We start from the raw sequence: 12500 nt of genomic DNA, 5'->3' as shown, positions 1-12500 counted from the left end.
TCACATTACAGCCGCAGGACGAGGTTTTAGGATGGGCCAGGCCCCTCTGGGGGGCGGTGGAAACCCACACTCGCTCACCACACACACACACACACACACACACACACACACACACACACACACACACACACACACGTATGCACTCACACACATGTTAAACACACACACATGGAGGCACACACACACATAAACACACACACATACACCCGCACAAACACGTTAAACACACACACACACACACACACACAGACACACACACACACACACACACACACAAGCGTGCACGCATACGCACATGCATATACACACGCGCATATGCCCAGACACATTTCTGGGACCAGTCCTCACCCAGTGTGATTGCAAGTGTCAGCAAGTAAAGTCTCAGCTAGGTTTTTTCTGAGCCCTTGTCCTAGTTTTTCTTTTAGTTGAGGTCTGCATCCTTCATGGATTATCATGTAGTTTGAGCTAGGGTTTGACATGTTAACGCTCTCTGGGGCCAACAATGTTAATAATAATAATAGCAGGAAATAATCCTGTAGACAATAATAATAATGAAACTAATGCTAGGTATAATAGTAATATACTATATATATACTATAACCAGAAAAACTAAAAATGACCTTCAATCGTGTGAGCCATCTCAGACAGAGGAAAACGTATGATAATGACTGTGACGAGATAACGGTTAGGCAGAGAATTTGGGAGGGGAAAATAGTACGAGGGGAAGAAAAATACAAAAGAAATCCCAATCCACGCAGCTCACCCATTGCCAGGTCTGTTGTAGACTAAAGGGGGAATCATAAAGGAATCAAGATGGAGGACAATCAGTCAGAATCAAGACAGGCAGAGGAGACGTGGACTACCCTGAGCGGGGGGGCGGGGTGGGGAGAGAAATGCGTGTGTGCTTGTGTGTGCGTGTGTGTGGGGGGGGGGGGAGTTAATGTTGATGTGTTTGCTTATTATCTCAGCACTCATTTTCCCCCTGGAGCTCATTAGAGTCAGGACAACGGAAAAAAAAATAAACAAAAGAAAACACAAAACCATGAAACCTTTAAAAACCATCTGAGTGGAGAGACAAAAGGAGAGAGAAGCATAAAACAAGCGAGAGCATGTGAGGAAATGGATAGATTACAAGATGGTAAAAAAACTGAGGCTGAGCAGGTAGTAAGAAGGTAGTGAGATGGCAGTGAAATCTTTGTGTGACGGTAGAAGTAGAAATGGTAGAAAATAAAAATGAAAGTGTGATGTAATGTGAGCAGTAAAAAGTATGACGCAAGCAGAAGGATAAAGAAAGCCAGATATATAATGTCAAACAGGAAGAAGAGTGTGTAGTGTGTGTGTGTGTGTGTGTGTGTGTGTGTGTGTGTGTGTGTGTGTGTGTGTGTGTGTGTGTGTGTGTAGGAGGGAGGGTGAGGAAGACGTGTCAAAATAGACTAAGGCTTGAAATAGACCGTATATTACACTTCACTGTTGGACTAGTTCCAAAATAAACTGCAAGGCCAGGCATGAAAGTAGGTTTAAGAAAAATAAAAGTACCATTTTAATTTTATTGGTTTCTTCAAAGCAAATAAAAAAAGTAAAACAGTAGATAAATTGATTTGATTGAATGATAAATCAAAAAGTTGTTGTCATAGTCTAAATATTCACACATATCTTACAGTCAAGTTTATAATAATCATTAATAAAATTTGTATTTTCAGCCTTTTCCTTGGGTAAGGTTTTGTTTTTAAATCTTTTTGCCACTACTTGGATTAACCCAATACAAAACAACAAGAAGCATGGTTTATAATCATAAGAGAAGAATTGGCAGCCTCAGATTTTCCACACACAATCACTAGTAGGTTTCCTTTAAGAGTAGTAATTTTTCTTTCATATAACATTAAAATATGGAAACACAGATGTTATAGTCATCAACCAGATTCAGTTTTTGTAAGCATTAGTATCCTCAATAACATTATCATCATAGTACCAGTAGAATAGAAACAGCTGTGTAGATTTCAACATATTTGTATATTTTATATATATATATAAATTAGATATATAATTATAAATATATGCATATATCTAATCATATGGTAAGAGAGCTCGCAGTTGACATGTTGGTCTCGGCATCAAATATGCAGACGGTTGAATAAAGCAACTCAAGGGGGCTGGGAGGAGGGCGAGGTGAGGGGTGGAGGGGTGAGACTGGGGAGGGGGGCCAGGAACAGCAGCATTTGGAGTAGATAGATGTGGGGGGGGGGGGGGGGGTAAAGACTAGATAAAGACAAGAGGGACCTGAACATCTGGATAACAACAATTGAAAAGACGGGGGGGAGAGAGAGAGAGAGAGAGAGAGAGAGAGAGAGAGAGAGAGAGAGAGAGAGAGAGAGAGAGAGAGAGAGAGAGAGATGGAAGGATCGGAAAGGGCCCAATGGAATAAAGAGGGAGTTAAGATGCGAATGGCCACAAATGATGTGGATTGAGGAGTTGATACAATAGGAGGAGACGGAAATACATGAGAGACTGACGAGAACCAAACACCAAAGTCAAGTGCCCTGCAATCTCAAGAGTTCCCTGGAAATTAAAACCAATTAAGAAACGTAACGAATCTCAAACAACGTTGTCATTCCAGCTTAACTACTTCCTTAAAAATGCTCTACAGTTGATAAAATAAGATAAAATTGTCAAAACATGCCAAGTTATGCTTTGCTGACAACTTTCTCGCATAGTATCAGTCTTGACACTCAAAGATGGTACAATGTTTAGGACAAAGCTAAACTGGTGTGAGAAAAATGTGTTAAAGGCTTACAAACTGTCTCTTGATGATTTTCCTGACAAATTTGGTTGTATGCATGGTTGTGGTTGCATATAAATACTAACACTTTTGAATACTAACAGATACATAAAGACAGATATTTCTCAATTCTAGCTAAAATGCTAGTGCCACTAAAAGCAGCAGCGCTAGCACATTTATGCAAATCATTTCATGGCAAACAGTATTCATTTTTAATAGTCATTCCTACAGTGGGTAACAACAAGAATACACACAAGATGGGAGGAGGTAGAGACAGGGAGGTCTGGGTGAAAAGGCTAGGTTTGACATTAAGGGCTGGAAATACAAATCTATATCTAACCAAGGAAGACATCACAGAAAGGATGAAAGTAAAATAGGAAATAAATCAATAACGTGACTTAGATTTAGATGATCAGTTTGGCATGTTTCCCTTGGTAGAAATTCAGGTGCAATTTCCAGTCAAAAGTCTGATTTGAAAATCAGTTGTCTACTGGGCAATGATTTTGAATGACTACGATCTATACCGACATGGTGAGTAAGATGGCGGGATGGTGGGTAAGCAGCAGTTCAACAAGAGAGGTGACAGAGAAACATTCTTCAAAGCTTATGCTGAGATACATGGATGGCTGGGATACGTGGACGGCTGTGATACATGAATGGAATGGCTGACTGGTGGTTGGAGAGCGATAAGGGAGTACACTTGGCCTTAAGAACACTGTGGAACACATACATAATCACTTGCTTTTTTTTCCGGCACAGAATAAAAAAAGTTTTGGCTGTCCAAAGCTGCAGCCAAGCCACTGAGCAGCAGATGGAGAATGGAGGGGGAGGTGGGGGAAGGAAGAAAGGAAGGATGGATGGATGGATGGGAGGAATGAAGGAAGGAGGAAAGAAAGTGAGGAAGCTGCAAAAACTAATACTAGCCGCTCCCTAATGCTCTGTCTTTCATTTAATATCTGTTTGCTCGCACACATTTGTCATCCTCGTTCCCTCCGTGACAGCCCGAGCAGAAGTCTGTATTCATCATGGACTCTTCTCCTCCTGTCCTCCTGCCTCACCCTTTCACCTCCATCTTCATCCTCCTTCCCATTCCTTCTCCTTCTTCTTCTTGGCCCCCCTTTCATCATAGTGTCTTTTCCATGATTCCTGCCAGATGCTCCTCCTCCTCATCCACCACCTCCTCCTCCTCCTCCTCCTCCCCCCGTGTTTTGTGTGCGCTCCTCTCCGTCTCCCGTCCCCCCATCCCCCCCCCCTGCTCCTCTACACTGGAAACACCAAGAAGCCGGAGAAGGTGGAGTACTTCCAGCCCCCCATCAGGTTCCCCCGCTCCAGCTTGAGGTAGGCCCGGTCGCCCTTCTCCATCTGGATCAGCACCCCGTTGCTAGCGGCCTCGCGCGTCACGTCCTGGTCGCCCGCAAACGCTGAGATCACCGGCCACCCGTTGTGCATCAGGCTCACCTGGGGAGAGCAACAAACACGTGTTGTTGGAGGCACCGAGTCAGTCACTTTGTAGACGTGTACTGTATACATAGGCGCCGACATATCGGAGAGGCCAAGACTGGCCTGTAAACAAATACAAGTAAAGTATTTATTATAAAATATCTATATTTTTGTACTCGTATGTAGATGACCCTCGAATAAAAATAACTAGTTGAGATCGGTTGAGAAATGTAAACGTTACAGTGCTTTTCATCCAGAAAAAAACACCGTGGTCCCACTTACATATTTGTTTACAGGCCAGTCTTGGCTTCTTTTATATAGGTACAAGGTTGACTGTCTATGAGGAGCTCTGTTAAATGAGTCACAATACTGTGACATGTAAAACACGTGAAACCAGCAGTGTAGCCTTAAATCACAGAATATATGTTTCCAATTCAAATTAAATGCAATCATTTATATAGTTTTGTAAAAGATGGATTCAGTAGAATCAGTATCTGTACCTGCCAAACATATACTCATCCACCTATTCCTGAGAGACGTATCACTGTTTCTTCCCGGCGCTATCAACAAATGCTTGTAAGATGTTATTTAGATGAATTAATTAATCTCATCCCTTGACGAGTCTTGTGGAAGGAAAATATAGAAAACAGAAAGATAGATGAGTAAACCAGCATTGTTCGACAGTAGCACTATAAACATAACCTCCGTCATCATGACCATGTCTTCAATCAAGCGAGGTCCCCGTTGTGGGTTGATTAAGACAAGGATAATTAGTAGACTACTTGCCCGGTCAAACTACAATTTGGCAGGAATTGTTATCGACGGTACACTGCTGCGATTGAACAACAGAGTTGAAAGAAAAAATAGCATCTGGATTAGAAAAAGAGCAAAGCAAAACATAGCTGAGGGCAACAAGATGTGGGCAAACGCAGCGTGGATGTATGCACACACGCAACACACACACACACACACACACACACACACACACACACACACACACACACACACACACATACTGTTAATAGGAAGAACCTGCTGTCTTCTTCATCCGAACTGCTACAAAATCAAGAAACCAGCTCAACACTTTGAGTCAGATACTTAAAACATCACTGAACGCCACTCTACCTGTCAAACCGCCAGGAGAGTTTCACCAGCCCAGCCTGGAGAATACCAACTCCCACTTACTAGACTAACCTGATGGCTCCCGGTGAAAGTCACGCATGACTACTTCCCATATTCCTGGAGCGCTAACATCAGCTCTAACCTGTTCACCAAGGCAACATACTTTAACACAAAGATCCACTGATGATGATACCCATTATCCAGCTCTGCTGTCTGACGGACACGGCGGGCGGCTAAAAAGGACAATGGATGTACCGCTTCGCTTCAATTTAGTCCCATTAACCCTGAGGCCAGTGGGCATGACCATGTGCAAAAGACAGGGCAGAAAAAAAGGAAGCAAGGAAGCAAGAAAGAACAATTAAAAGACGTGAGTAAAGTTCACAGGTAAAGCAAGGGCAGAGGAGATAAGAAGATGAAACAAATAGAAAATAAGGAGGACAAAACAGTGATTAAAAAGGAGAACGAGTGTGCAAAGATAATGATCCCTGTAGTCTCTAGTGGAGTGCCAGGAGACGGACAGACTGAGAGAAATTGTCTCTGTTCAGTGTGCATGTAACTCCCCCGAAACACAGAGAGACAGGAGACAAAGGAGGGTCAGCTACACTACATCAACATGAGGCCTTTGGGATCACACACACACACACACACACACACACACACACACACATACACACACACACACACACACACACACACACACACACACACACACACACACACACACACACACACACACACGCACAGGGACACAACCCTGCAGATGCTCTCTCAGTCACTTCGTCGTGCCTTGACTTTATTTATTCATTATCTCTTTCTCTCTCTCTCTCCCTCTCTTTCTAGGCCTCTCTCTCACACACACACCCTCTGTTTCTGACTTTCCCACACACATAAACACTCTGTTTTCCAGACAGCTATACATGGCCGTGATGTATGGGTCTAATAAAGTAGTGACAGAGGCTTTTTTTGGAAAGATGAGACACACACACACACACACACACACACACACACACACACACACACAAGAGTATGTTTGTATGAGGTTGAATGCATATATATATTTGTATTTAATTGTGTGTGTGTGTGGGCATACATCTGCATATGTTAATGTGTAAGTACCATTAAACCGGAAGAGGTCTTTAAATGGCTGGACGAAGGCTACGGCATCTGGCTGAAGCACTTAATACCAGAGCCACCATGGCACCCCCTCATTACGTCATCATCTCCCATTCCAATGACCGGCCTGACAGCACAATAATACGCATTTCTTGATGACCTATAACGTTTCTCTTTGTCTCTTTCTCTCTCTCTTTGTCTCACTCTCTCTCTCTCTCCTTCTATCTCTATTTCAGTCTCTCACTTTCTCTTGCGCTCTCTCTCTCTCTCCATCTATCTGTTGGTCCATCTCTCACTGTTCCTTTAAAGCAATAGTCGGAAGAAAATGTTGACAAAGACACAATGGTGGGTCTGACTTTTGGCTTTGAGGACGTTTTGCTTCCAAAAGTTTTATTTCTGGGTTGGTTGAGGTTTTTCTATCACAGTATTATTTTTATGCAGCTCTGAAATTAGTGATAATTGGGAATGTTTTCCTGATTAATGGGATATCTTTATATATATATATATATATATATATATATTTTTTTTTTTTTAGAAGTTCTGCTTGATAAAGAGTTGGAAGAAATTAGTTTTATGCAAAAACAGCTTTAAATCATCCCTAGTCAGACACAGGGGGATATTAAAGACCCTGCATAGAATTGTTTGAGAGATCGGATTAGGAGAACAATGTGCTATTAACACACTGGGTCTGGTTTCCACTGGGATCAAGGCACACAGAATAAAGACTATGGTTACAACCCTATTTAGATAATACACTGCATAACATATATAAAATATACAACACTTAAGCACAAAAAAACCTCAACATATATTTACAGTTATTATAGTACTGATGATTATCACTAACTTCTCATCCCAAATGGTTGCTTCTGCACATCTTTGAAAGTTGCAAAATATTCAACTACCTAGTGCAATGGGACACCCACTCACACAACTGGTTTGGATAGGAAGGGTGGCCTTAAAGGATCTCAACTTTATATATAACCCATCCCACACATATCGTGGGATGTGAGTTTCACCTACGGCTGATTTAATATACTGTCATCATCTTTCTTCTTTGTGCTTTAACATCTGGCTGTACAGCACCACAGTATCTAAACACCATTCCTAAAATAGAATCCAACCCTCCATTGGATTAATATAGTACATGGTACATATAGTCAAAAATGTAATACACACTTAGACTTAAAAGTGTGCAAGGTCATCCTCTTGTGTATTTCTAGATAGATGCGTGTTCAACTTTATCTTAATCTGTTTCACACATTCACCCAAGCTTTATGAGATGGAGATGAAATCATGCTTATAGCAGTGTGTTTGTGTTTGTGTGGGTGTGTCTGTATGTGTGTGTGTGTGTGTGTGTGTGTGTGTGTGTGTGTGTGTGTGTGTGTGTGTGTGTGTGTGTGTGTGTGTGTGTGTGTGTGTGTGTGTGTGTGTGTGTGTGTGTGTGCATCATCCCATTCGAAAAGTGTGGAGAGGGTGGGAAGCCTTTTTATCACTGTTTCATCACTGTAGCACTAAAGGAATCCCCCAGCATACCAGCCCATGAAGCCCACCTACACACACACACACACACACACGTTTCCTCTGTACGGCCGCCATAAGGCCTCTGAGAATACACAAAACATGATATGATTTAGCCTTTTATCGTGACTTATCATGACTATCAGACTTCCAACAATCCAACTTGGAGCATATATATTTTAGCATCATATATATATTAGCAACTGAAACTGGTATACAGTTTGCATACAACAGAAGCATATTCCAGATATCCAATTAAATATGGTTCAACTGTTTGGGCACTGATCAATTGATGAGCCAGGTTTTCAAGTAGGCCTAGAGGATCTAGGGAGGCTAAAATAGCATTAAATGGGCCCTATTTGAGTACAATCTGTGAGTGACATCACAAGTGGGAGTGTCCACCTAGATCTATGCTGGATAGATCAGTCTATCAGCCGACACAGTGGACTATAGCACTTGGTAGGCTTGTCTATCCATCGTACATTTAGGTGGACATTTCCACTTGTGATGTCGCAAAGGCACAGGGCAGGGCCTATTTCGAAATTGCTTATAATGGCTGATCCCACTCACACCTGGTGGTTAAATAGGGGCCCTTTAAAGGAGAACCAAACCCAGACACCACTTGTGGATTAGTTAGCTTTAGAGGAGCCCTTCTTTAGGTTTAGGCTTCTTTAGGTGCATGCCTCTTATTGGCTGATATGGTTACCTGGTCACCTGCTGATTAAGCCTCAATGCAACACTCCTGTGCTCCGCTTATTGAAACAGAGGGGCGATGGAAGCCCTACTGCCCCTGTGTGGAAAAAACGGAATGCATTTTTTAATGGCTAGGTCAGGGCACTTGGGTCTCCTTTAAGCTAAAATGGGAAAACAACATAGCAGAATATGGAAACATACAAACTGAGTTTACATTGTCCTTGAATCCAAGAACGCACGGACCACAGTGAACCCCATGTACAGGGTTTGGCCCTCAACATTGCTCCCCAGCATTCACCGCCTGCTTGGCATGTCATTGAAGCAAAAAACAAAGAAGTAAACCATTGTTCCATGTTTCCAATGTTTCCATTCAGTCCAAGTGTAAAGCTAGTGAACGTGGCCCGGGCTGGTGGGAGGACAGTGGAATAGTCAGGGGGGGATGTCTGTTCCAACCCCCGCTGAAATATAGACATTCCAAAAAATGTTTTCCCTAATAAATCGGGACAAAAGATCTGTAGCTTTCAATATCATTTTCTTTCTACGTATAGCTGCATATTCGAAATCCGGGACAATTTATGTTTCTGAAACTTTATCGTCCCCCCTGAAATAAATTCATGGCTCCGCCACTGGTTGGAGATAAGCAGTGTATTTATGTCCGCACCTCTGGAGAAGACGTCTTCTAGGTGATACTAATGCTGCAGACAGGTTGTGCTCAAATAGTTTATTGGTAATTTTGTATGGCCCATCAACCGCATTCCATGCAAAACTCAGTGTATGTTATACAAACAAGTGCACCGTATACTCCATGTTTCAAGTTGACTGTTATAAATGTTTTTCTGTTTCTTCTCTTGGCTTCATTCAGACTCTGCTAGAGTTAATGAAATAACTTTTTTGATGGTATCATAAATTCCAAAACCATAATTAAAATTGTAAAATAGCATGAAGATTTGATGCTACTCCCCTCTGTGATCTGTCACTTTGTGCATATCTTTAATTTATGAACAGAAGCTGAACTGTTTCTAAGCTCCGACTAAGTTTGTGGCTTCCTCTTCCCAAATACATTCAGATTACTCAAAAATGATCTGCTACTCTTAATATTTAATTAGCTTTAAGAACTGGGAAGTTAATATAACTGAAACCCATTTTTCGACTATTGATTAGAAGTGCCTTTGAGTGGACTTTAAACCATGAAACCTATAAACAAAATCAAGTGTTTTGAAATCAGGATATCCAGAAAAGATATGAAGTCTCTTCTTGTGTCCTGCTTGTTACATGAGTTGTATGAGTTGCTGTGAGATATCATAGATTGTTCAGCATTAGGTACATGTATCAACTTTAAGGATTGATGCAGTCTGATTGGTTATAATCTGAATATAATGAACGATTATGCAGCTCTGAAATAGACAAAGAAAAGGATTGTAGGGCCAAGAAATTGGACAAATGTTCTTAAAGTAAAACCTTTGCTGGCATGGCATCAGTGAGATTTTCCGTTTTTTTATTGTTTAGGAAGCCAAATGTGGGCAGAGATGCAGCAGGAGCCAAATATAACACAGAGAAATAAACCGTTCCCTGAACATCATGGAGTGTGCAATATAGTGTTTGGGTATGCATGTTGTTTGGTTTAATCCAGAACCAGATACTTTACATTTGGCTAAATATGAAACAACCTTTGTCTTTAGGTAATTTAATTTATAATTTAACAATGGCAAACAGGGTAGCGTTTCCCATTGTTCAAAGTATCTTTGGTGCAGATACTAATTAAAATGTGTGGTTGGAAACAGAAATTAATATGTCTGCTTCGAAAGGGAAATCTGGCCAACACTTAAGTTGTTAAGTGGTGCTCAGAAAGCATTATGGACATCCAATGAGTGTGCCATAATAATTTCAATCAAATACCCTGTTCAAACATGTGATAATAGCACATTAACCAGAGGATCTCAATATTGTTATCCAGTGCACAATGTTCTGATGTTCTCGACCCATGGAACAGAAACGGGCCTCCCTCCCCTGGCTGCTGCCTCACCTCTGCTTATTGATGTCCGCTGTTTATTCTGTTCCTCTGTTCGCACAACTGTCAACAGCCATTTTTTTGGAAGTTTTGTAAATTTTACATCTGAGGATGCCAACGCTTTTTTTTTCTTTCACTTTTGTGTCAGACAAATGTTCTTGCTCCAAATTACCCTGACTGTGGCCTGACTCGATTTAACAGTCAACGTTGGCAGTTATTCATTATGTCACAGCCTTTCATATGGTCACAGCACGTAGTCTTGTACCTATTTTTACAAATTTTTCACTTCATTTTCAAAAAGTTTTACTTTACACTCTGGAGAACGGCCTTAGCTGAAACAGGTTACAACATCTTGTTTGGCCCGAAATCCTGTCATCATTTAGTTTGTAAATAAATGTTATTTATATTAAGGAATATATGTATGTTCAATATACAAATATACATATATATATATGATTTTTGAATGAATACATTTTTAATTCAATGATTCAGCTGAGTATGAGGGAGAGGTTGATTTATGGCGCTCTACTCTACCCTCCCAATTAACTCATAGTGTAGAGTCAGAGATCGTGCCTTGAGCGTTTGAAATTAAACCTTTAATTGTAAAATCCTTCTTCCCACTTTACTTAGATTTGCATGTGCCCCGGTTGTTTGCAATTATTAGCAATCTAATGCTCAGATCGGTGCTCGTATTCCGTTGCATGACACACTTAATTATCCCGATGGCATGAGTCAACAGTAATGTGTGCGGACAATTTGCACTCACTGAGGCGGATTGGGCCTATAAACTTGACATGCCGTTTCCCCTTTGGATATCACCCGCTTGTTGTTGTAGCCTATTTGTCGTGCTAATTAATTCAAGTTCCCAGAAATATGAGTATGCCTTTCAGTAGTGTAACGCAATGCCAAAGCCCCAGGGGATCTTCAGCTAATTATACAACGGTTTAATTAGCGCAAGCTACAGTGCAATTAAAGCTTTTTAAAACTATATTGTGTTTGTTGTTTAAATCATTCATCACCCATGATGGTATGCTGATCAAATGTTGTTTGCAGGATGAAAGTGAACGCCTCTGGCACCTTTCAGTGTTGCTATAAAGGAGGATGGCACAAAAAAAGCCTGCCCGTGAAAAGCCATCACTTGATATGCAAATAAATCTGCATTGGAACATGTTTTTTTTCTTTCTCTTTTTAAAGCGTTAAAAATGTGCGCAAGAGTTTTCCCCATCTGGTAAAGGCGCTCTCTCTCTCTCCCTCTGATTGCCGCTGTCCGCGGTGCTGAGGGATGAGCCACTCGCAGTGCCGCTGTCCGCGGTGCTGAAGGGAGCGCCATTCTGCATGCCGCTGTCCACGGTTCTAAAGAGAGCGCCGCTCCTACGCTGGCTGCGCGCGCTCTCATTTAGCTTCGCGTGCGCATAGCGATGCGTTATGAGCCTGCCGGTGGGCCGACGGCTGCCTTTCATCTCTATCCGACTCTCTCCGTTCTCTCCCAGGGGAGCATATCAAATGGTTTATACTTGCGAGTCATTTGCAGATAACTCCTAATAAGTCAAGTCTTACAAAGACTTTTGTCATGGTGTATTAGATATTAGAAACGAGCGCGCGCGCACACACGCGCATCAACTCACAGCACACACGCACATAATGCGCATGCACACGCGAGCACACACACACACACACACACACACACACACACACACACACACACACACACACACACACATACAAACACACACACACACACACACACACACACACACACACACACACACACACACACACACACACACACAAACACACCTGTATGGTTTGACGGTTGTAGACTTTCAC

The 12500-nt window shown here is 41.8% G+C and overlaps 1 protein-coding gene across 1 annotated transcript in view; it reads right to left on the bottom strand.

Moving 5' to 3' along the window:
• Nucleotides 1–4036: 4036 nt before the first annotated feature.
• cbln1 (cerebellin 1 precursor) overlaps nucleotides 4037–12500 on the bottom strand; it is a gene marked incomplete at both ends in the record, with an annotated part of 9738 nt that continues 1274 nt past the window's right edge. The window contains 2 exons of the mRNA XM_084476716.1: nucleotides 4037–4234; nucleotides 12471–12500. The exon at nucleotides 12471–12500 is cut by the window's right edge and continues 90 nt beyond it. Of these exons, the coding sequence (XP_084332842.1) occupies nucleotides 4037–4234; nucleotides 12471–12500 (228 nt within the window). The remainder of the gene's footprint in view (nucleotides 4235–12470) is intronic.

The sequence above is a fragment of the Micromesistius poutassou genome (assembly GCF_964030765.1).
Source record: "Micromesistius poutassou genome assembly, chromosome: 13".
Classification (NCBI taxonomy): Eukaryota; Metazoa; Chordata; class Actinopteri; order Gadiformes; family Gadidae; genus Micromesistius; species Micromesistius poutassou.
This window is presented reverse-complemented; position numbering and strand designations above follow the sequence as displayed.